The 25,172-nt window shown below is 44.9% G+C and overlaps 1 protein-coding gene across 1 annotated transcript; it reads right to left on the reverse strand.

Annotated features, from left to right (window-relative positions):
• Nucleotides 1-222: 222 nt before the first annotated feature.
• On the reverse strand, nucleotides 223-14,840 carry LOC113439006 (cytochrome P450 2W1). The gene is made up of 9 exons (XM_026704640.2): nucleotides 14,563-14,840; nucleotides 11,810-11,972; nucleotides 10,866-11,015; nucleotides 9,690-9,847; nucleotides 8,296-8,469; nucleotides 6,877-7,018; nucleotides 4,360-4,544; nucleotides 3,434-3,575; nucleotides 223-3,019 (listed from the first exon to the last, which is right to left on the reverse strand). Exons 1-9 carry the CDS (start codon nucleotides 14,761-14,763, stop codon nucleotides 2,829-2,831), a joined length of 1,506 nt encoding a protein of 501 aa, XP_026560425.1. The 5' UTR covers nucleotides 14,764-14,840; the 3' UTR covers nucleotides 223-2,828.
• Between the last annotated feature and the right edge of the window lie 10,332 nt (nucleotides 14,841-25,172).

The raw sequence follows: 25,172 nt of genomic DNA on the forward strand, positions 1-25,172 counted from the left end.
TGAAGAATTTTGCAGGTCTGGATCTCTTTTCCTTTCCCTCTGTTTATCCTGGGATGAACAAGAGAGGGGCTCGACTGAACTATTTTCACAAATGTGTTTCTGGCTCTCTGGCCCTGCTTATCTGATCACTGCCTTGAGAGTAGCTGTTCCTCCTGTCTCTCAAGGCCATTCCCTCTACCCCTAGTAAGTTCCGGAGTGAAATGATGGTCCAAACCTCTGTTTACCTGCAGGAGGAAAGTAAAACTTTATTTCCTTTCCTGGAAACTAGCTGAGGAGGGAAGCAACTTGGAATTAAGGAGAAACTTCCTGACAGTGAATCAACCAGTGGAACAGAAGTTGCCTCCAGAAGTCAATCAATCTTCAATCAGAATAGAGCTGAAAGGAACCTTGGAGGTCTTCTAGTCCAGTGATTGCCAACCAGTGGGTCAGGGACCACTGGTGGTCCAAGAGAAAATGTTGGTGATCCACAGAGAAATGTCACCCCCAAAGCAGTTAATCTAGGCTGTGCAGGAACACAAGGCTTGCGTCGCTTGCATTGCGAACACCACGAGGTAGTGAGGGGAGGGGGAGAAAGGGCGGAGGGGGGAGGACTTGCCCCACTCACCCCACGTGCTGGCCTGGCCACTGGGCTGCTTCTTTCCGCTTCTTCCTTCTGCTTTTGGCTGCGCGCAAGGAAAGCAGCAAAAGTCTTTCTTTCTCTCCCCCAAATTTCACCAGAAATGAGTCTTTGGGACCCTGCGAGGCCTCCTGCTCCAAGAGGCTGCGCCGGCAAAGACTCATTTCTGGCAGAGTTTGGGGGAGAGAAAGAAAGACTTCTGCTGCTTCTGCTGCTTTCCTTGCATGAAGGCAAAAGTCTCTCTCTCTCCCCCCCTGCCCCACCCCTGAGAATGGAGCTGGAGATGGTATCCTGTGATCCTAAATAAAGAATGATCGGTCGGGAGGAAAACGGGGTGTGGAATTTTCCTGCAGACTTTTTGGGGGGGTTTTCCACAGGGTCTCTGGTCCCCTCTGGATTTAAAATTATGAGTTTGGTGGCCCTTGAGGTCCAAAAGGTTGGCGACCCCTGTTCTAGTCCAACCCCCTCCTCAGGCAGGAAAGCCTATGCCATCACAAAAAATGGTTGTCCAATTTTTTCTTTAAAAGCTCCTGTGATGAAGCACCTACAACTTCTGGAGCCGTTCCATTGATGAATTCTTCTAACTTTTGCCTTGCATGGTATCCTATAACACTTCTTCCCATCCTGACTTAGCTGGGTGTCTTCCCATATCTCTACCTGATATAGAGCATTGCTGATGCTTTTTCATCCACTGCAACCTGCAAGGTGCTTCCTTCCATCAAGGAAGAATGGATGGAAACTGATCAAGGAGTGAGATTCAACCTGGAAATACGGAGAAACTTTCTGACAGTGAGAACAATCAACCCATGGAACACAAGTTGCCTTCAGAAGTTGTGGGAGCACCATCACTTGAGGCTTTCAAGAAGAGATTGGACTGCCATTTGTCAGAAATGGTGTAGGGTCTCCCGCTTGGGCGGGGGGGGTTGGACTAGATGACCTACAAGGTCCCTTCCAACTCTGATTATCTGTTATCTGTTTGGTTGCTCCAACCAGGAAGCAGAAAACAAAACCATGAATAAGAACCCAGGCGGAGAGAGAGATGAATTGATTTGAAAGGTTGCCCGGATTATACCAATTCATCAAAAAGCAACGTGTGGACGCCTCTGACGAAAAGCCTGGGTTTTGAAGCAGCGCTGAGGTGCTGTACCAGGTGTCAAATGGAGAGGATGAGCTAGCAGTAAAAGTCAGGTGAGGCTTCAAAAAAGAAAAAAAAAGATTTGCTATGATGCAGACCAGCCATGGAGAGGCAGTCGAGGCGCTGAATTAGAAACGGAAGAAGAGGAAGAGGCCGCAGAGGCAAGAAAAGCCGGTTTTGATTAAAACAGCAGCTGCCAAAAACAAGCCAACACAGTTCTAGGCTGCATCAGGAGAGGCATAGAATCAAGATCACGTGAAGTGTTAATACCGATTTATAAGGTCTTGGTAATAAGGCCACACTTGGAATGCTGCATCCAGTTTTGGTCGCCATGGTGCAAAAAAGAGGTTGAGACTCTAGAAAAAGTGCAGAGAAGAGCGACCAGGATGATGAGGGGACTGGAGGCTAAACCATACGACGGACGGTTGCAGGAACTGGGCCTGGCTAGTCTAGGGAGAGAAGGACCAGGGGAGACAGGATAGCGGTCTTCCACTATTTGAGGGGCTGCCACAGAGAGGAGAGGGGGTGTCAAGCTATTTTCCAAAGCACCCGAAGGCCAGACAAGGAATGAAGGATGGAAACTGATCCAGGAGAGAAGCAACTTAGAACTAAGGAGAAATTTCCTGACTATTAGAACAATTAATATAGTGGAACAACTTGCCTCCAGAAGTTGTAAATGCTCTAACATTGGAAGTTTGTAAGAAGAGATTGAACAACCTTTTGTCTGAAGTGGTGTAGGTTTATCTTTCCTAGGCAGGGGGTTGGACTAGAAGACCTCTAAGGTCCCTTCCAACTCTGTTACTCTGTTCTAAAAGCAGTAAATCTTCTGTCCTCCCAAGATAAAAGCTTCACAGAGGAAGCAGGCCCTGGCTGGAGAATTCTGGGAGTCGAAGTCTGCACCTTTGAAAAGTTGTCGAACTGAGAACTACTGCCCTAACATGTATATAATATAAGTGTACAGATACAGATGACCACGTACACACACACACAGCTATACACCCAAAGAGCATGCACAGAAAGAATGCATAGCCTGTAGGAGCGTCCTTTCCCCTCCTTTCGTCTCATGTGACGTATTCTTCACTCCCGGAGGATGGCCCAGGTCTGCTGTGGTTGTGGTCTTAGGGTGAAGGTCGTCTTAGGGACGTTCAGGTCCAAATCTGTTTCGGTAAGCCCAGGCGGAGGCCGGAAAGTGAACTTCTGCAGCAGGCCGGTGAAGAAGAGAAACAGCTCCATTTTGGCCAGGCTTTCGCCGATGCAGTTCCTGCGTCCTGTTGAAAGAGAGAGAGAGAGGAAGAAAAAGGAGGAGAAGGAGGAGAAGAGGAAGTGGAAGAGGAAGGAGGAGGAGGATGAAGAGGAAGAGGGAGAAGAAAGAGGAAGAAGGTGGTGGAGGAGGGAAAGAGGAAGGAGGAGGAGGATGAAGAGGAAGAAGGAGAAGGAGGAGGGAGGGGAGGAAGAGGAAGGAGAAGGAAGAGGAAGAAGGTGGAGGAGGAGGAGGCGAAGAGGAAGAAGAAGGAGAAGAGGGAAGGGTTGGAGCTTCCAAACTGGGAAAAGGTGTTCTGAAGCGTTTCCCAACCTGTGCAGGAAAACCTGTCGGTGGAAGGAGGTCTTCTTCACCGCAGTTATTGCCATGTAGGACCTGGGCCTTTCCCAACACCCAAAGTCTCCAAGGAGGCCTGAGTTACCTAAAGAGTAGGGCACGAAGGCGTCCTTCTTGACGAAATTCCCACTGGGATCCAGGAAGTGGCTGGGGTTGAATTCGTGGGGGGTTTCCCATTGGCTCTGGTCAAGCAGGACCGAAGTCAGCGATGGGATGACCATGGTTCCCTGGAAGGAGAAGATGAGAACGGGAGCCTCAAAGCTGCCTCTAATCTTTCTTCAGCTGGTGGGCGTGGGGGTCACCTGGGGTTAAGACTGACTTGTGGGCACCACAAATATGGATCCCTTAGTAGGGATCCATCTATTTTGAAGAACGCCGGCTGGGGAAAGTTAAGTAGACCTCCTTCCTCCCAAATGGGATTTTAGGGATTAATGATGAGCCAATAAATAATTCTATTCTATTCTATTCTATTCTATTCTATTCTATTCTATTCTATTCTATTCTATTCTATTCTATTCTATTCTATTCTACTCTACTCTACTCTACTCTACTCTAATAACCCTATGACTATATTAAGTGTTGTACCTGATGATTCTTGACTTTTGATGAATGTATCTTTTCTTTTATGTACACTGAGAGCATTTGCACCGAGACAAATTCCTTGTGGGTCCAGTCACACTTGGCCAATAAAAGAATTCTATCTACCTTCTATCTATCTCATCAAAATTCGGACGCTTGGCAACCGGCTCATATTTAAAGTGGTTGCATTTTTCCAGGGTCATGCAATTCCCTTTTGCGACTTTCCAACAAGGAAGCCAGATACATCATGACCATGCTATTAACCTAACAACCATCGCATTTTGCTTAACGACCGCATCAAGAAAGGTCGTAAAACAGGGCAAAACTCACTTCCCCCACGTCTCACTTAGCTGCAGAAATTTTGGACTCCATGGGGGGTGGGGGGGTGATAAGTGAGGAGTCCCTGTGCCTGTGGGGGGGGGGGGCAGTTACCTTGGGGAGGAAGTAGCCTCGGAAATGGGTGTCCACCGAGGTGCTTCGTGGGACGTGGGGCAGGAGGGTGATGAAACGCTGCACTTCGTGGATCACTGCGTTGGTGAAAGGCATGTGGCGCCGGTCTTCGTAAGTGGCCCAGTGGCCCGGCTTCACTATTCGCCCGAGCTCCTCCTGGACCTTCTCTGAAGCCAGCCCAGCAAAAAAAGAAAAAAGAAAAAAAAGGAAAAACCAGAGGTGGTGAATTCAGCTGGTTCTGACCGGTTTTGGAGAAGCGGTTGTGGAAATTTTGAGTAGCTTGGAGAACGGGCAAATACCGCTGCCAACTCATAAAACATTCCTAGGCATGTTTTAGTAGTTGCCATAGAAAAAGGGGAAGGACAGAGGTGGTATATTCAGCAGGTTCTGACCAGTGAGAACCGGTAGTGGAAATTTTGAGTAGTTCAGAGAACCGGCAAATCCCACCTCTGACTGGAGATTTTACAGTATCCTTCCCCTGCCACGCCCACCAAGCCACGCCCACAGGTAGTAAATTTTTTCGAATCCCACCACTGGCGGGGCGGGAGGAGAAAGGACATCTAGAAGAGCAGAGCATCAGTTTGGAAGCGGAAGTACATTCCAACTCTTATCTTTAAAAGATAGTAACTAAAATACCAGAGCTTTTGCCCACGGGAATATGTTTAATTGGAGAATGTGATTGATGACACCCAGCCCACATACGTGCTCAGTTGGAGAATGTGATTTATGAGACACTCGGGGGGGGGAAGGAAACAGGGTCACAGGGGACTGTAAATGACATAGGCCAGAGTTGGCTTCATAACAGGGCAGGGCCAGTATGTCGCCTCTAATAAATCGTTTGAAGTTTTTTGAAGTTGGGCTCGAGAATCATGATTTAATTAGGGTGATTGCTGGAATCTGGCCAATCCCACTTCTGACTGGCCCCGCCAACCCCATCTCTTCTCTGCCTCCCATTAAGTCCCAGATGATCAGCTGGGTCTTCTTTTGTTGCCCTGCCCAGGAGAACGGAGCTGGAAAACAGGTTAGCGGGGTGGGGAGGGAATGGGATTTTGCAGTAACCTTCCCCTGCCAGGTCCACCAAGCCACGCCCACCAAGCCACACCATACCCACCAAGCCACGCCCACAGAACCGGTAGTAAAAAATGTTTGAATCCCACCACTGGGAAAAGCAAACACCGTCTGCGGCAAAGCCAATCTGTCCGTTTCAATTTCACGCCATTCCTCCTCGTCCTCATTCATCCACACTTAATTCCAGCCCATTTCTACATGATTTTGTTCTCTCTCTCTCTCTCTCTCTCTTTTTTTTAAGTCTCAGCCACAAGCCGCCCCTGTTTTAATATCTTCCTGTACTCGTGTTTTGCTTGTCATGCGAATTCCCTTTGATAGAATGCATGTTCTATTCTAAGTGTTTTGGTACCCCCTTTTTTCTTAAGTTAGTCTTTTGTTTTTTAATGCAGAGGTTTGGAGCTATGAGAAGTCTTGTAAAACTTCTGAAAGTTTCACTTCTCACAGGCAAAGATGTTTTGGTTCAAAAACTGGTGTAGAAAGTGTTACCTGGTTAAGTTCTTATTAAAGCCAGTTTCTTGGTTGCTGTAATCATCTTTCCCTTTCCTTTCCTTTCCTTTCTTTCTTTCCTTTCCTTTCCTTCTATCCTTTCTTTCCTTTCTTTCCCTTCTTTCCTTTCCTCCTTTCCTTTCCTTCTTTCCTTTCCTCCTTTCCTTTCCTTTCCTTCTTTCCTTTCCTTTCCTTTCCTTTCCTTTCCTTTCCTTCTTTCCTTTCTTTTCTTTTCTTTCCTTTCCTTCTTTCCTTTCCTCCTTCCCTTCCCTTCCCTTTCCTTTCCTTCTTTCTTCCTTTCCTTTCCTTTCCTTTCCTTTCCTTTCCTTTCCTTTCCTTTCCTTTCCTTTCCTTTCCTTCCCTTCCCTTCCCTTCCCTTCCCTTTCCTTTCCTTTCCTTTCCTTCTATCCTTTCCTTTCTTTTCCTTCGTTCCTTTCCTCCTTTCCTTTCTTTTCCTTCTTTCCTTTCCTCCTTTCCTTTCCTTTCCTTTCCTTTCCTTTCCTTTCCTTTCCTTTCCTTTCCTTTCCTTTCCTTTCCTTTCTGTTCCCTTCCTTTCCCTTTCCTTCTTTCCTTTCCCCTTCCCTTCCCTTCCCTTCCCTTCCCTTTCCTTTCCTCCCTCCCTCTTAAGAGATCTTCCCTTCCCCTCCGTCCCTCCTTTTTTTTTTGCTTGCTTGCTTCCCCCAATCCATTCTCTTCCACTAAATTTGCAGCTAGACAGCCCTTCTCTAATTTCCTAAGACAGACCCCATGAAATTTCCTGTCCCTTTTTTTGTCTCTCGTCTTTTGGAGTTTATCACTCATCTTTTGACCCAAACAAGCCCCGAGAATTGAACCCCTGGACTTGGTGGGAATCCTCACCATACTACCCTTGAACCTATGCATACTAGAAGAGTGGAAACCAACAACAACCACCGCAACCCACAACAACAGAAAGCAACAACTCACTTTGCATCTCCGGATATCTCATGGCCAGCAGGACAGCCCACTGCAGAGTTGTGGCTGTGGTCTCGGTCCCAGCCATGACGAGATCCAGAATGGACGCAATTAAATTATCTTCATGGAAAAGGTTCTGTTTTTTGTTCCTGTCCTAGACAAAAGGGCACAAGGTAGAGGATGAGAAGACAGAGGAGGGGGACATGATGGATGTTATGGATGCAAAACCTCTGGAAGTTTTAAAAAAAGATGTTGGACAACCCTTTGTCTGAAGTGGTGTAGGGTTTCCTGCCTAGGCAAGGAGTTGGTCTAGAAGACCTCCGAGGTCCCTTCCAACTCTGCTCTTCTGTTCTATTTCAAACAAACAGATGTTCAATCTCTTTTTGGAAACCTCCAGTGATGGAGCACCCACAATGTCTGGTGGCGAGCCATTCCACTGGTTAATTGTCTTCACTGTCAGGAAATTCCTCCTTAAGTTCTAAGTTGCTTCTCTCCTTGATTAGTTTCCTTCTGTTGCTTCTTGTCCTGCCCTCAAGGAGCTTCGGAGAATAATTTGACTCCCTCTTCTCTCTGACAGCCCCTCAAATATTGAAAAACCACTATCATATCCCACCCCCCATGCCCTCCTGTTGTCAGATTAGATATTCCGAGCTCCAACAAAGAGAAGCTGTTGGGTCTACCTCTGTTTTCCTCTGTCGTTCAGACCAGGGGTCGCCAACCTTTTGGACCTCAGGGACCACCAAAGAATGATTTTAAATCCCACGGACCAAAGACCCTGGGAAAATCCCCCCAAAAAGTCTGCAGGAAAATTCCCCATCCCAGTTTCCTACCAATTGATCATTCTTTATTTGGGATCACAGGATACCGTCTCCAGCTCCGTTCTTTGGGGGTGGGAGAAAGAGAGAGAGAGAGAGACTTTTGGCTTCATGCAAGGAAAGCAGCAGAAGCTGCAGAAGTCTTTCTTTCTCTCCCCCAAACTCCGCCAGAAATGAGTCGTTGTGAGAAAGAAGCAGCCAGGTGGCCAGGCAAGGTGCGTGGGACAAGTGCGGCAAGTTCCCCCCTCCCCCTTTTCTCCCCTCCCCCTTTTCCCCCCTCCCCTCACTACCTCATGTTGTTCACAATGCAAGCGACACAAGCCTTGTGCACCCACAGACCACGTGGGCAGTGCAGCCTTGTGTTCCCACGCAGCCTGGATTAATTGCTTTGGGTGTGACATTTCTCTGCGGACCACCAAAATTTTCTCGCGGACCACCAGTGGTCCCCAGCCCACTGGTTGGCGACCACTGGCTCAGACGTATGAGGTCAATCAATCTAAGATGGTAGTCACCCTGGGCGATGCACCTAATGTGGCCTCCAACTTGATTTTTTGGGGGATGGCATCCAGCTGCTCACACCCTGCTTGTAAGCTTTGTTAGTTGTGCCAGAGCACACCTGTTCCTGCTTGAAGACCAAAGCTTCTGTGTAGCTCCTGAAGCTGTTGGCATTGAGATCTTGTCTGCTGCTCCTGATATAATCTCTGATAATCACTCGGACCTCTTCGATCTTCTGAAGCAAAGTCTTGTGAACGCTGAAGAGAAATCCCAGGAACGGATAGAAGTTGAACAGCTAGTCGGGATCAAAGGAGAGGAGAGAAATATAAGAAAGGAGAAACACGATACATCTTTGCTTGCCAAATATCCAACTAGAGAAAGGCACTCAAACGCCGGAGGCCTTCAAGAAGAGATTGGAGGCCACCTGTCAGAAATAGTGTAGAGCAGGGGTCTTCAAACTTGACAGCTTTAAAAGTCTTGTGGACTTAACTCCCAGAATTCCTCCTCCAGTCATGTTAGCTCAGGAATTCTGGGAGCTGAAGTCCACAAGACTTAAACCTGGCCGAGTTTGAAGACCCTTGGTGTAGAGTATCCTACTTGGGCAGGGGGTTGGGCTAGATGACCTACAAGGTCCCTTCCAACTCTGTTAATCTAAAGAGATCTTTAAGATCCAGAATTTGCAGATGCCAGACTTTGGCTGAATGTAACTCATTCCAATAATACTTTTTTCCTAACTTTTTCTAGTTTTTTTCCCCCTTATTATTCTTGTGTTTTGCTTTTCACTCCATTCAGTAGGTGGCCCTTGCGTTCTCCATTCTCTTTCACGATCAATCAATCTCCCCCAAATATTCTTTCATGCACAACATTTAAAGCAATTTATTCCCCCTCGAAACAAATAGGAACAGTGGGGTGAAGAGACGGAGTGGGGGGAGAAAAGTCCAGAAGATTTGGGAGAAGTCTTTATTGGTAATAGCTGAAAGGAAAGCCTCTGAAGTGAATAACTTGCTTGCTTTAAATTGGCCCAAGAATTTCATCTTTGTAGTTCGGCAAAGGGACGTAGCCGTTGGCCAATTTCCATGGTGCAATCACAGCCATCCTTTTGAATGTGTTAAATTTGTTGGAGAAGAGAAAGGAACTCCGGGGGCATGTCAGGACTCCATCATGCACCCCCATTCAAATCGTAAGTCTCTAGCCACATCTCTCAAGAGTTAAAAAGATTGATTTATTAGGAGTTTACATGTTGGTGTTCCCTGGTTGCAGCCGACACTAAAATACACCATTCATTTCCCCCTTGATCCTGGTCTCCCCCCCTGGATTCTCCAATGGGACACTTCCATAGCCAAGAGTCATCAATCATGCTCTCCAGTAATATTCTTGCGTGCCAACAGCTTTGGGCTGCCAAGGCGATGATCTGAGGCATTTAAGGAATGCACTGATTTCCCCCATTCTCTTTTCTGCTGGCAACTAAAAAGACCAAAGAATATTTTTATTTTTTTTAGTTGACAACCCGCTTACGTGTAAAGCAGGAGAGCCAAGGAGACACATCACTTCGTCGATGAGTCTTAGAAGGGTGAGAAAAATCGGGTTGCTGTACTCAAAGCGTTCCCCAAACAGCAGAACAAAAGTGATGTTGGTTGCAGCGGCGTTGAACGTTCGCAGGTCAAAAGGTTTGCCTTCAGGGTAAAAGAGAGGATAACAGGTATCAGTGGAAACAGTTGTGGGGGTTCCAACACTAGAAGTTTTTTTTAAGATGAGATTGGACAACCGTTTCTCTGAAACAGTTTATTAGGTTTAGTTTAGTTTAGTCTACTTTATTGTCATGGCACCTCGTACAACGAAATCAAATACCATCTTCAGTGCACATCATGACCATGAAAATAAACACAAACACACACCCCTCACATTCTATACATTGAGTTGAAAACTCCTGGTATTGCATGAATATCGCACTATACAGTAGAATTCAATAGAGCTCCTGCCCTGGGATAGAAGCTGGTTTTCAGCCTATTTGTCCTTGTTTTTATTATTCTGTATCATCTGCCAGATGGTAATAGTTCAAAAACAAGGGTTTCCAGGATGAGATGGATCTTTGAGAATGTTTTGAGTTTAATTTTGCAGCTGCCAATCTGATACACACAAAAGTGTTGACATTTTAGGGCACTCTGAGAAATGTATACAGCTTCCCTCTGCCTGGACATTTTTCCATTATCTCATGACCTGTAAGGTTCAATTCTCACCACTTGTTAAGGATTTGGGGCCTGTTTTGTAAAGAGACACCTGTAAGCCCACCCATCACCACTGAAGAGCCCCACCTATTCTCCAGTTGACATAAAAGCACCATTAGATACCAGAATTATAAAAGCTTTGCTCTGACAACTTAGAATGGTATTTCCCAACCTTGGCACAGCCTTCAGACATGTGGACTTCAACTCCCAGAATTCCCCATGCTGTCTGGAGAATTCTGGGAGTTGAAGTCCACCCATCTTAAAGTTGCCAAGTTTGAGAAACACTGTCCAAGAAGACAACATGAATTGTTTCTAAGAAATAGCTGCGTTGCAGACATTCCGGTAACTATTCCTCTTGCATCAATAACTCTTGTTAAAGAAGACTGTGGGATTTGTGCCTGGAACAAGGATTTACTTTTGTGAGGTCTTAGATGCAGCTGAATAGTTCTCCCTTTCCTGAGCTCACCTTGGAAAGAGTTAATATTCTCTATCAGAAAACTGAGCTCTTCGTGGATGCATTCCTCAATGTGTTTTTTCCCCATCCCAAGGTTGCGCATGGTGGACACCGTAAATCTTCGGGTAGTCCTCCATAGCTCTCCGGTGGAGAAGAAAACCCCTGTTGGGGAAGACAGAAGATACAATTGAAGAAGAGTTGTTTATATTCCAAGATTACTGTCCAGGGCAAAAGATCAGGACCACCCATTACGTGGCAGCATGGAAGAATTATTCAAGATAAATAAACCTTGAATCTGCTATACACATGAATCTGGTCAACTAGAGTTCAACACTAAATTGGCACCAGATAAGGACCGATGGAATTCAAGAGTAGTTGGACTGTGATCACTTGCAGCAACTTAAGGACTCTAGGCTGATGACATGCTTAACTCCACCCCCAGTTCTGCCTACTCTTCTCCTACAGCTACCTTCTATTGCCATGGAGTTTAAGAGATTCAAGCATTCAAACTCCACAGACACTTGCAAGAAAATAACTCAGCTCTTGAGAGCAGCAAGGACCCCACCAAGTCCACAAGGAGGAGGGAGAAATTTCAGGTGAGAAGTCGACCAAGGTACACCTTGGATACAAGCCATTCAAGTGCAAGAGTAGCCAGGAAATTGGGATTCTCCACTTATTGATCAAAACTATAACTCCCAGGAGCTGGAACCCAGCTCAGCTACAGTTGGAAAATGCCCACCGGTGGTCCCTGGCCCATCCCTGGCCCACCACTAAGAGATGAAGTAAGAGATGAGAAGCACACTTGTGCATGCTACTTTCCTGGGAAGGGAAGGGGGTGTTGTACCCCTTTTAGATGTTAGCGATAGCAGCAGCTGTAAACTGAGCTTAATGTGTTGCTTATTTTAACAGAGTCTAGGCTAGTTTTCCTTTTGGAGGGTGGGGGGGCGAGCATTTACCGTTCCCATGCTGAATTTGCTCAAATATAGGTATGGAAGGCCTGTCCACAAATTCGTCGGTGAAGTTCACAAGAGCATCTTTCACTGCTTCGTAGCCTGTCAACACCACCACTTTCTTGAACCCGAAGTGGAAAGTAAAGACAGGTCCGTATTTTTTCGCAAGCTGAAAGAGAGCCAACGGAAATAGAATGATCGTGTCAAAAGGAAGCAAAAGGAAGTCCCAACAGTCATCGGGGCCTTGGGTACAACCCCGAACCAACTGGATCACCACGTGAACACCCGTCGGCATTGACCGAATCCCCACCAGTCAATTGCAAAAGGCAGCTTTGCTTGGAACAGCTTACATCCTTCGACAATAGCTGTAACACCATCAAACATGCACATCTGTTTATCCCAGTTCCTTGGGAAGAAGTGGGTAGACAAAAATACCAAGAATCCACTTTAAACATCTGTCTGGCTGTGAGACCAACCCGGATAAGATGTTTATTGATTACTCTGCACATATCTTAGGGGGTCATTTTTAAAGATGGGGCCACAAATACAATACTCAGAAATTAGGAAACAGCAGTTTCACCATGATGGCCAGATCTGTCTTTGGGTTTATCAACAGTTAGAGTTTACTTTATTGAGTAACCTTTGGGATATATCAAAGTGCAGGGTTCCAGACACAAATTATTACTAAAATCTGATAAAAACAATTTAAAATGGAATTGGAATAAAATATGATTTAAAACAAAATTGGAATAAAATATGATTTAAAACAAAATTGGAATAAAATATGATTTAAAACAAAATTGGAATAAAATATGATTTAAAACAAAATTGGAATAAAATACAATAATTTAAAATATAGGTAAATAAAATACGATAAAATTATATTTTGGTGTCACCCCTACAATCTACCAAATAAGGGTCTATCAAATAAAACCCAGAAGGATTTCACAGAATCTTGGATGCTTTGGCCTAATTTGAGACAGATTTGCAAGGTTTATTATCCAATGGCAACTGGAGGCAGAAATTAGCTTTTTCAAATTCTGACTAATTAAAGGCACTCAATTCACCAGCCTTGGGGGCCAACAAATACATTTATTTACTCCCATTGCGGTTTATGAAAGGGGCTTAAATATGCAATGCCTGTTCAAGGCCAACTCTCTGGGTTGTGTGCGAGAGTGTGTTTGTGTGTGTGTGTGTATCTCTGTGTGTAATGCACACAGGTCCACATGCTTGCAAAAGCCACACCCTTTCCAACCACTTTCAGAAGTCAATACTGGGAGGCTTGTAATTTACTCCCTTTAGGGTGACTGCCCTGCCTTGAGTAGCTGAACTTTAGAACAATACTGATTATTCGATTCCAGCTCCCGGGCATGATATCCACTCCTTCTTCTTAAGAGCAAACAGGTTTTCTTGGGTTAATAAATATATATTATCACATCCCACGGTGGCATTATCAGAGTCAGCCAATAACCACCCCCATCTAACATTGATAGACCAAGAAGCTGAGCTCAAAAGAGATTTATCTGTTGCTCTGGCAGCCCTTCCAGCCTAAAAAAAATACCTCTGTGTGTGTCTTGGCACTCTATAAAGGTCGTAGACTACAACTCCCATCCTAACCTGCCATCAAAGTCAGTAGAATTGTGTGCAAAGTATATTGACCCAGACAATGCACTGTCCACCAAGCACTTTTGGATGTTAAAGAAAAAACCCTAAATAAAATTATATATATATATAGTCAGTAGAATTGGAACGAGCGCGATTGCAATTGGGAAGCAAGAGAAGAATTCTCTGCATTTATGTCAAGCCGAATTGTATTCATTGCTATTTCTACCGGCAGAATTTGCATCTTTCGCATTAACGGTTTCTCACATGGAAATTGTGGTGCCCTCCTAACAAACAAACAAAGATCCTCATGTGTAAATCCCAAGAATGCAAGCAAGGCATTCATTTTTAAGGAATTTCCAAGTCAAGAGTCGAAGGAAATGCACACAGATATGCACGGACAAAACCACCTGTTTTGTTCTGCATCAAGCAAAGCTTGACGAATAGCTCAAATAAACATCGAACAAACCTAGATAAAATTTACATTCTGCATTCTGGCAGGGTACCATGGAACCCACTAGTTTTAAACTTGGCATCCTGGGGGAAAAAAAAAGATCTTAGCATCCTAACAAGGGGAAACTCTTAAATGTGCAACGGGGAGCCTGTCAGCCTTCTTTCTTTCTTTCTTTCTTTCTTTCTTTCTTTCTTTCTTTCTTTCTTTCTTTCTTTCTTTCTTTCTTTTCTTTCTTTCTTTCTTTCTTTCTTTCTCTCTCTCTCTCTCTCTCTTTCTTTTTCTTTCTTTCTTTCTTTTTCTTTCTCTCTCTCTCTCTCTTTCTTTCTTTCTCTCTCTCTCTTTCTTTTTCTTTCTTTCTTTCTTTCTTTCTATTTCTTTCTTTCTATTTCTTTCTCTCTATTTCTTTCTCTCTCTCTCTCTCTTTCTTTCTTTCTTTCTCTCTCTCTTTCTTTCTGTCTTTCTTTTTTCTTTCTCTCTCTCTCTCTCTCTCTCTCTTTCCTTCCTTCCTTCCTTCCTTCCTTCCTTCCTTCCTTCCTTCCTTCCTTCCTTCCTTCCTTCCTTCCTTCCTTCCTTCCTTCCTTCCTTCCATCCTTCCTTCCTTCCTTCTTTCTCTCTTTCTTCCTTACTTTCTTTCTTTCTCTCTCTCTGTCTCTGTCTCTGTCTCTGTCTCTCTTTCTCTCTCTCTCCCCCACCTCTCTCATACCTTCAGCAAGGACTTGTCCTGCCTTTTAAAATCGAGCAAGTGCAGGTTTCCGATGACGGGAAGCGGCACAGGGCCTGGCGGCAACTTTAAAGATGATTTTCGGAAGAGAGCCAGGAAATAGGAGGATGCGAAAAGCAGCAGGAAAAGTAGCAGGACGAGAGAAGAGGCGGGGAGAGAAAAAAGGGAATTCAGCAGAGCCATTTGGAAAAAAAGAAGAAATGAAACGTTGGCTCAGGTGTGGCTGAAAGGAACCTGGGCATCGGCTGGCTCGTTTGCTCAACCCCTTTGCCAGCGCTAAAGCTTTATAAGTCGGGCGGCAGAAATGTGAAGAGAAAGACAGTTAAACCCCACCCACTTCTGCAGAATGTAGTTTAAGCAGTTTGGGATTGGAGGATAAAAGCAGTTTTAAGTTACCAGCCCCGTGGGTCAAGCAGGTAAAACAATCATCAAAACTATCCTTTTGAACCCAATCCGGTTTTGGGATCGAATTCAGGAGGCAAAGGATTATTTTCCGCAAATGGGGGCATGTGATGGAGATACGGTGAGTGGAACAACCTGATAGTATCCATCAGCCAAGAACGCTGGGTACAACCGATTGGCCAGTGAGCAACACTTCTTCAGGTCTTCCTCTAGCTAACCTTGGTTTCACACCTCCATAATGGTCGGTGGTCCCCGTGAAAGTCCTACAAGGGCTTTTGGGACACCGTTCTTTGAAAGATTATCTTTTCTCATCTCCTCAACTCAGCAGACCAGGGAGGAAGTAATGAAGTCATGTTAGTTCAGGGATTCTGGGAGTCGAGGTCCACATGTCTTAAATTTGCCAAGTTTGAAGACCCTTGATCTAGAGCAGGGGTCGCCAACCTTTTGGACCTCAGGGACCACCAAACTCATCATTTTAAATCCAGAGGGGACCAGAGACCCTGGGAAAATCCCCCCCAAAAAAGTCTGCAGTGAAATTCCCTACCCCGTTTTCCTGACGATCGATCGTTCTTTATTTGGGATCGCAGGATACCGTCTCCAGCTCCGTTCTCAGGGGAGAAAGAGAGAGAGAGAGAGACTTTGGGCTTCATGCAAGGAAAACAGCAGAAGCCGCAGAAGTCTTTCTTTCTCTCCCCCAAACTCCACCAGAAATGAGTCCTTGCCGGCACAGCCTCTTGGAGCAGGAGGCCTTGCAGGGTCCCAAAGACTCATTTCTGGCGGAGTTTGGGGGAGAGAAAGAAAGACTTTTGCTGCTTTCCTTGCGCGCAGCCAAAAGCAGAAGAAGAAAGAAGCGGAAAGAAGCAGCCCGGTGACCAGGCAAGGTACATGGGGCGAGTGGGGCAAGTCTCCCCCGCCCTCTCCCCACTCTCCTCACTACCTCGTGTTGTTTGCAGTGCAAGCGAAGCAAGCCTTGTGTTCCCACGCAACCCGGATTAATTGCTTTGGGGTTGATATTTCTCTGCGGACCACCAAAATTTTATTGCGGACCACCAGTGGTGCCCAGCTCACAAATTGGCGACCACTGGACTAGTGTGACCAAGACGAAGGACCTTCTCTGTGGTGGTTCCCTCCTTGTGGAACATCATCCCTGCAGAAATAAAATTGACCTCATCTTGACATCCTTTCTCATTCTGACGACATAGTCCTGGTGGCCCCAGGTTGATACGGGGACCCATCAAGTAATTGGTTTGATTGTCATCCCTGGGGAGCGTGTGTTCTGACCCAAACCTTGTTCCAAGGAAACAAACACCAAACAGAGGTAACAGCACAACCTTTAAATGCTTCTCTACGAATTCTGTTCATACATGGTTAAAAGGCTGTTTCAAACTAATTGTCTCTGATAAGAACGAGCCTTGCCAAGATTGTGCAAGGCTGCCATGAACACCAGATAAAATTACTAAGAAATATTTGAAACAGAAAGAGTCTCCAAACAGAAACCAAGATATTCCAAACCTCCACAAGCTTGAGTGCAAAAACGTCTTTGCTTCCTGCAAAGAACTCCGGTTTCTCAGCTGGCTTTTATCTCTTAAGGGAGGCGACATTACCTTGCAGCCTTACTCCCGAGTTGCTTGTGCTGCTGCAGCTGCTCTTTCCTTCGAGCAGCCCTGCGCGTATGCGCACTGAGCACAGGCTCCTCGGGGAACTCTTCCACACTGCTGCCAGCCTCCACCATCTCTGAAGGCCGCACTCCACTCCCTGATGGTCCTGGCCCCATTCCTGCATCACACGCAGGCCCCTCATCTGAGTCCTCGTTCTCCGAGACCTCAGCCATCTGCACCTGCTGCTGGCGAACCACAACAGCGTGTGGGAATTCAATGAGTTTTATATTTGGGTTTTTACTTCTGTCAGTTGCCCAAGTCTCCGTGAGTGTATTGGGCGGTTATATAAATATTCCTAATGAATACAAATAAAATAAATAATGGATTATATTGGGTATCAATGATACTATGGGTTCTCACAAACCTGGGTGACATTTCACTGAAAACAAGTCTCAACCCTTCAACTTAATATTTCTGTCGAGTTTCTTCCCCTGGCAGGTGAGCTGCAGCCTCTGACTTCTCCTCTGCAGTAGGTGCTCCAACCAGGTAGAATATATTTCTTTGTGATGCTTGACTGGAAATGTTTCATCAAGAATTGAAAGCCGAGGGCAGAACCTCCCCCAACCACCATGTCTGTCCCGCTTGCAGTTCTCTGAAGAATGCAGACCTACCAAATTCCTGGCTTTGTATATATATTTTCTTTCAAAGTCTGGAATCATTCATCAGCAGTTCCCCAAAATTCCATCTTGGGGTTACCAAAGGAACATTGAACCATAAGGTTGGTATTGCACAAGGCAAAGGAAAATAGACTCGACATAGACCAGGCCCAACTCAGGCAGATTTTCTTCCAAATTCTCTTCTCTCTTGAAAGGGGCAAAAGAGAGAGTAAATTCTCATGGAGTTATGGAATGTTAGGGATGGAAAGGACCATGGAATTCAACCCCCCTGGCTAAAACAGGAGTCCTTATTGCATCATGAACAATTAGTTGTCTGATCTTTTCTTGAAAACCTCCATCGTTTGTCAAATAACAGAATAACAGAGTTGGAAGGGAACTTGGAGGTCTTCTAGTCCAACCCCTTGCTCAAGCAGAAGTCCCCATACCTTTCTGGACAAACCAAAACCAAAACTTCTTTGCAGTAGCATTAGCTGATGATGAACCAACCATCTCTCTGTGTGTCTCTCTGTGTCTCTGTCTGTCTCACTCTGTTTTTGTCTTTGTCTGTCTCTGTCTCTGTTTCTCTCTCTCTCTGTCTGTCTGTGTATGTGTTTTTGTTTCTGTCTTTGTCTCTCTCTCTCTCTCTCTGTGTGTCTCTCTCTCTCTTTCTCTGTCTCTCTGTGTGTCTGTCTGTCTGTCTCTGTCTCTGTCTCTCTCTCTCTCTCTCTGTCTCTGTGTGTGTGTGTCTCTCTCTCTGTGTCTCTCTGTTTCTGTCTTTGTCTCTGTCTCTGTCTCTCTGTGTCTTTGTTTCTGTCTTTGTCTGTCTCTGTGTCTCTGTCTCTGTCTTTCTCTCTCTCTCTCTCTGGCTGGCTGTGTCTCTCTGTTTCTGTCTTTGTCTCTCTGTCTCTCTCTGTGTCTCTCTCTGTGTCTCTCTCTGTCTCTATGTGTTTCTCTCTCTGTCTCTGTCTCTGTGTCTCTGTCTCTCTCTGTTTCTCTCTGTCTCTGTCTCTCTCTGTCTCTCTGTCTCTCTCTCTCTCTCTGTATCCCTGTCTCTCTCTGTCTGTCTCTGTGTCTCTGTCTGTCTGCCTGCCTGCCTGTCTGTCTGTTTTTCTCTCTCTCTCTCTCCCAGGCTGACTTGACATGTATTATCCCAAAGGATTATCGCTGCACTGAGACACACCTCAAGGTCCCCAAAGGTATGTGTGCCATTGCCCACCGAGGTTGGCCCTCTGCCCACTATTGACAGCATGTTTTCCATTGTGAGCTGAAACTATGTTGTATAAAAGTCACCGCTTGCTGAGAGCAGGGGTGGGAATGACCCGGTGACGCAGGTTGCTTCTCCAGAAGACGCTTCTGTTGGCTTCGACCTTCTGCCTCGCAAGTCTACGTGCTTCTCTGGTCGAACACAGCCAAGATATGATTTTGATTTTTTTCCCAGGTGATGCCTTTCTTCCATCCAAGCACGTGTAAGAGCTTTCAAAATTGGTCTTCTGCTGAGAAATGTTCCCCGCACTCTCTTTATATTCCATAACTGGCTGGGGAATTCTGGGAACAGAAGTCCACAGGACTTAAAGTTGCCAAGGTTCGGTGGCCTGATTTAAACTTTTCCTCTTCCTCCTCTTCTTCCTCCTCCTCCTCCTCTCCAATAACCCCAATCCCTTCTAACACTGATGATGTTGGGTAGTTGGGTCATGAAAGGTTTAGAAAAAAACAAGCAAGCTCAGAGAACGCCAAGGACTCCACAATTATTCTTCTTCTCGTTCTCGTTCTCCTTCTTCTTCTATGCTCTTTAGCGGATAAGAAGATGCTCCAGAGAGTTATAAACACAGCACAAAAAAATCATCGGTTGCTCTCTTTTTTCTTTGGAAGAGATTGCGAAGACCAGACTCCTCTCTAGAGCACTAAAAATCTCCACAGACCATTTTCATCCCGGACATTCATATTTTGAACTGTTACCACCAGGGAGACGTTATAGGTGTCTTAAAATGAGGACTGTTATAGGTGTCTAAAAATAGATTGAGAAACAGTTTCTTTTCCAAGGCAGTAATTGTCTTGAATCAAACAGGGCATTTGTGATTTAGCCCTATTATTATTATTACTATTATTGTTTTAATTTTTAAAATGCTGTAGTGTGATTGTGATGTGGTGTTTGGTGCACTGTGCTGGAGTAACTTTCAAATGTCATTGTATTTGTGGAATGCAGTGATAATAAAGGTATTCTATTCTATTCTACCTTCTCCTCCTCCTCTTCCTCCTCCTCCTCCTCCTCTCTACAAATCCCACTCATTTCTAGCATTGATGATGTTACCTAGTTGGGTAATGAAATGCTTAGTACAAAACATCCAAGCTCAGAGAGAACCAAGGACACCACAATTCATTCTTTCTTTCTTTCTTTCTTTCTTTCTTTCTTTCTTTCTTTCTTTCTTTCTTTCTTTCTTTCTTTCTTTCTTTCTTTCTTTCTTTCTTTCTTTCTTTCTTTCTTCTTTCTTTCTTCCTTCCTTCCTTCCTTCTTTCTTCCTTCCTCTGTCCTTCCTTCCTTCTTCTTCTTCTTCTTCTTCTTCTTCTTCTTCTTCTTCTTCTTCTTCTTCTTCTTCTTCTTCTTCTTCTTCTTCTTCTTCTTCTTCTTCTTCTTCTTCTTCTTCTTCTTCTTCTCCTCCTCCTCCTCCTCCTCCTCCTCCTCCTCCTCCCTCCTCCTCCTCCTCCTCTTTTTCTCTCCTTCTCCTTCTCTTTTAATAGAACAGCGCATTGCAAATACAGTTACAGGGGTACAGTTCCCCCCCGCCCTCAGCTGGATACAGTAAAATAATTTGCTTGTTTTAAAAACATCTTAGCAATCTTATTTTTCAACACTGGTTCCTCCGCTCATGATGGGAAAGCTGGTGCATCTCACCCAAGGAATTAATAATACCTGTCAGCGACATACCTGGTTCCTGCCTGAAGGCAGGTCAGCTCAGAAGATGAAGGATGTGCCTTGTGTCTTAGCCCACAAGTACAACTTGACAGCCAAGCGTTCCTGTGATTAGTGCTTTACTTTTAAGCCTAAAAATGTGGGCTGGCTTAGGCGTGTGTATTGTAAACCATTTTTAAAGACAACTCTTAAAAGCCAAGAGATTAATCTCATTCAAACCCAAGCCATTAAAGCATTGCTCTCCTGTCAAACACCAGTGGGGTGAAGCTGCAGGTGTACGGCAAAAAAAAATAAATGAGGAAAAAGTTAATGCCTTTTCTTCTTCTTTCCATCCATGATAGGGGTTTTTTCTTCATGGGGCTTTTGTGTTCAAGGTTTTTATGCCCTGGGATTTGTCTTCTAGGCGTTTTTCTTGTCACCACAAAGGTTAATATTTGCCTGGGGCCCTGTGGAAAAAATAAAAAAAAGGCTTACCACACCCCCCTTTTATGTCGCTCGCTCCTAATGGTAACCATTGTTGGGATTTTTATCTGGTGAGGTTTTCTGGCTCCGGCGGTCGATTGATGAGACTTTATGAAAAAAAATTTAAAAAAAAATCTTTGGGCGTTTTTATCGTGCTGATAAGCAATAAAAATAAAGTGCTCTTGGAGGGATCCACGAAGCTGGAAGAGGGTGGCTGAACGCAGCTCTCCAATTGCAAACTGTTTTTGGCAAACCTGCTTTTTAAAAGAAAAATTCTAAAGTGGACTAAAATATATTGTTTTGTAAGGAATAAAGAAGTCACAGAGCTAGTGTGATAGATAGGAAGGAAGGAAGGAAGGAAGGAAGGAAGGAAGGAAGGAAGGAAGGAAGGAAGGAAGGAAGGAAGGAGGGAAGGAAGGAAAAGACAATAGACTGATGAAAGATAGATGATAGTGTGATGACCCAGGGCGTGGCACAAAGGCAACACAGTCATATAAGTAAGAAGAGTCCCTTTAGTACCTTCAACTTTGCCACCAATGTCCAAGTTACCTTCGGCTGGAGAAAAAACTCTCCCAAGAACAGTCTTTAAGTGGAGGAAATTCAGTCTGAAAACAAAGTACATATGAACTGTAAATAAAAATCCACACAAACCACGCTGCATCAATTAACAGGGCAGGATAAGGAATTGCAGACTTGAAAGGCCAACAAAAGACACACAGTTGGGAAGACTCCAGGAACCCAGATAAGCCTTGACCATAAAAGATAACTCACGATTTGCTCCCAACAAGTTGCTGTGCGCAGCTTCCCTTTTTAAACCCTGTGTTCCCAGCTGCAGCTAATGAAGGTAATCAGGGCCCTTTCCTCCCCCGTGAGCCACGCAACTCACATTGCTCCCTTCTCCATTCCTCCCTGCGGTGCCCTAGGATGAAGAGCGGGTGGGCCTGGGTCTTCCTCTGAACTCTCTCTCCCTTGTTCTACCTCTCCCTTTCTTTGCCCAGCTAGACTTTGCCCTGCCCCCGTTTCTTCCACACCCAACGGAGCCACACTCACACTTCCTGTCAGCTGCTCGGCCTCCCCCTCCGAATCAGACTCCGACAGGGGCATGACAGATAGATATAGATGGATTGATGATAGACAGACAAACAGACTCTTATCACACAAGCACCAAATATTAATGACAATTTTAGGCAAGTCGTCTATTCCAAGAGAGAGGAAAATAGCAAGAGATTGGTGACAATTTCTCAGTTTTGTGTGTGATTTCATCCAGTTTTCATTCCTGGCCTGTGAGTCAGCTCGTAATTCTGGAGACAATTAGCCCTATCCAAGATTCCCCCACCTTTAACGTCCTCCAAATGATTATCCTGAAAAAATACCGTTCATCAGACGTTTTCATTGAGTTCCTCTGGTGCATTATTAAATTAGCAAAAACAGAGATTAACGTCCAGAGAGTGCCAAAGATCAGATTGCATTCCTTCATGTCTCTGCAAATTACTAAGATTAGGGATTAAGTCTGTCAGGGCTCGCTCGATGCTGACCACTTCCCGTCTACTCATATTTATATATATTTATGTAACATATTTGTGTGCTCAATTTTGTTTAACTCTGGCTTTACGCAACTCACAATTCCATGGGGCTGAGAGACCAAGACAAAGCAAGGTTGAAGCCACCCATGGATGTAGCTCCTATAAACCCTCACCATTTGTGGTGTGGCTTATGGAAGTTGGAGTGAACCAACATCTGAAGAACCTACCTCTGGAGTGGAAGTGTTACACTCTGTCTTTTGAACCAGTTTGGTCTAGTGGTTAAGACACCGGGTTAGAAATCAGGAGACGGTGAGTTCAGGTCCTGCCTTAGCCCTCAAATCACCAGCTAAGTGATTGTGGGCCAATCACCAGGGGATGGTGAGTTCTAGTCCCACCTTAACCATCAAAGCCAGTTGGATGACTTTGAAACAATCACCAGGCAATGGTGAATTCTAGTTCTGCTTTAGGCATAAAAGCCAGCTGGGTGACTTTGGGACAAACACCAGGCAATGGTGAGTTCTAGTCCTGTTTTAGGCATGAAAGCCAATTGGATGACTTTGGGACAAACACCAGGTGATGGTGAGTTCTAGTCCTGCCTTAGGCATGAAGGTTGGCTGGGTGACTTGGCCAGTCCTTCTCTCAGCCCAGAGCACCTCACAAGGTTGTTGTTGTGGGGAAAAACAAGATGAACATGTTTGCCATCTTATTTGTAAAACTAATAAAGGTGGGATACAAATTAATACATAAAACCAAAGCCCAATGCTCTAAATTATTATTTATTTGCATCACCAGTGGCTGGGGAAGATGGGAATTGTCGCTCAGCCCTTCCACTTGCCCAAAAGCATTTGGTTTGACCCCCCCCCCTCTTTCTGCCTTCTTGCAACGGTTTTAAGTGCATTTCAATACACTTTGGAGAATCATCCAAGGACCTTGTTTCAGATGGCATGGCTAGTCTAGTGAAGAGAAGGATCAGGGGAGACAGGAGAGCATCTTCCAATATTTGAGGGGCTGCCACAGAGAGGAGGAAGGGGTCAAGCTATTCTCCAAGCCACCTGAAGGCCAGACAAGGAACAATGGATGGAAACTGAACAAGGATTCAACCTGAAAATAAGGAGAAACTTTTTGACAGTGAGAACAATCAACCCATGGAACAGAAGTTGCCCTCGGAAGTTGTGGGAGCACCATCACTTGAGACTTTCAAGAAGCGACCAGACTGCCATCTGTCAGAAATGGTGTAGGGTCTCCCACTTGGGGGGGCGGGGGTTGGGCTAGATGACCTACAAGTTCCCTTCCAACTCTGTTAATTTGCAAGATGTCCAGCTTGAAGTTGGGTGGAACATCTAGAGCGGAAAATATTTCTCCTGGTCTCATATTCTCCTTTTGCCACAGCTCAGCTCACGTGTCGAGGAAAACAAGTTGGATCAAGAGGTTTTGTTTGCGTTACCACCAAGAGTCATGTATTCACAATCCGGGCAAAGCCTATTTTTCACGCTCCCTGCCACAACATAATACAGATTCATATTTCCAGCCAGTGGTTATATAACCATCCAGGTGTTCTTTCCCACTTACAATCGCAAGAGGCAGAGTAAGGAAGCTACCAGAAGCACAAACTGAGCACGGCCATAAGAGAAGGTTTTATTTCTTGTGGTCATGCCAACGAAACGGGTTTTTAACTCGCTATTGTTTCTCTGTTAACTGTCACGGAGACGAAAAAGAAATATTCCCACTCTTAAAAATCATTACAGGCAGTCTTCGACTCACGATCAAACCCAAAATTTCCATTGCTATGTGAGACAGTTGTTGAGTGGCAACTCATTTGACCTTTCTTGGCCCAGTCATTAAGTGAAGCAGTGCAGCTGTCAAATTAGGAACACGGTTGTTAATGAACCTGGCTTCCCCATGGAATTTTGGCTTGTCAGGTTTGCAAAAAGGGAGTCATGTGGACACTACAACTGTCGTAAATGAGTCAATTGCCAAGTGGCTGAATTTTGATCACGTGACCTTGAGGAGGCTGTAATGGTTGTTAAGTGTGAAAAATGGTCATAAGTCGCTTTTATCATTGCCACTGTAACTTTGAAGTCACTAAAGAGAACTACTTGTACTTATAAAATAATAATAATAATACCACCAGGTTCCAGGTCAACCCAGCCTTCTTCCGAGGTGGGTAAAATGAGGACCCAGATTGTTGGGGGCAAGAGGCTGACTCTGTAAACCACTTAGAGAGGGCTGTAAAAGCACTGTGAAGCGGTATATAAGTCTAAGTGCTAGTGCTATTAACGGTGGCCTAATAGCCAGAGGGGACATATAAATTAATAAATCAAATGTAAAAATAAATGGGTGGCATATAAATTTATATATATATGTGTGTGTGTGTGTGTGTGTGTATAAGATAAATATAGCTAGCTAGATAATAGTTATGAATAGATCTATAGATGGATAAATACAGTAGATAAAGATAGAAACACAATAGAGATATATGATAGGGATGATATATGATACATACAGATGAATAAAGACACAGATAATAGATGATAAACAGGATAGATGATAAATGATATAGATGATGGACAGAAAAGATGATTGACAGATGATAGATGATAGGTAGACAGATGATAAATAGATGATAGACATAGATAGATGATAGCTAAGGGGCACCCAATATTGCAACCAGCACCCAAGAATCCAAGCCAGGGGAGGATTTAAAAGGGTGTATTACAAAATGACACCCACTCCCCAGGTCCAACATCTGGGCAGGGAATCCCAGCCCTTGTCCTGCTCACATTTAGGTCTGAAACCTGGAATGTTAGGAAATGGGGGAAACCCTGTTAATCGTGGCTTGTTGCACACACACACACACACAAAAGCTTCCTTCCAGGGAAAGCCCATCTTTGCCCGACAGACTCCTTGGGCCAAAGGTGCAAGCAAGGATTTAGGAGCATCTTTGCTTAACCCCACCCCATCGTGGTTTGCCCGGCCAGCCCGGGTTTTCTTTTGGCTGCAACCAGCGTTCTCTGCGCACGCGGCAGGTGGCGCCGCCAGCGTT

The sequence above is a fragment of the Pseudonaja textilis genome, chromosome 14 (genome assembly GCF_049901715.1).
Source record: "Pseudonaja textilis isolate UNSWEBS1 chromosome 14, rPseTex1.2, whole genome shotgun sequence".
NCBI lineage: Eukaryota > Metazoa > Chordata > Lepidosauria > Squamata > Elapidae > Pseudonaja > Pseudonaja textilis.

Excerpts from the sequence above, each read along its gene's own strand:
- LOC113439006 (XM_026704640.2), bottom strand. The coding sequence starts at position 14,763 with ATGGCTCTGCTGAATTCCCTTTTTTCTCTCCCCGCCTCTTCTCTCGTC. Across the intron at positions 11,973-14,562 it reads AGGACAAGTCCTTGCTGAAG|CTTGCGAAAAAATACGGACC; the intron begins GTATGAGAGAGG and ends GCTCTCTTTCAG. Across the intron at positions 4,545-6,876 it reads GAGATATCCGGAGATGCAAA|AGAAGGTCCAGGAGGAGCTC; the intron begins GTGAGTTGTTGC and ends GGCTGGCTTCAG.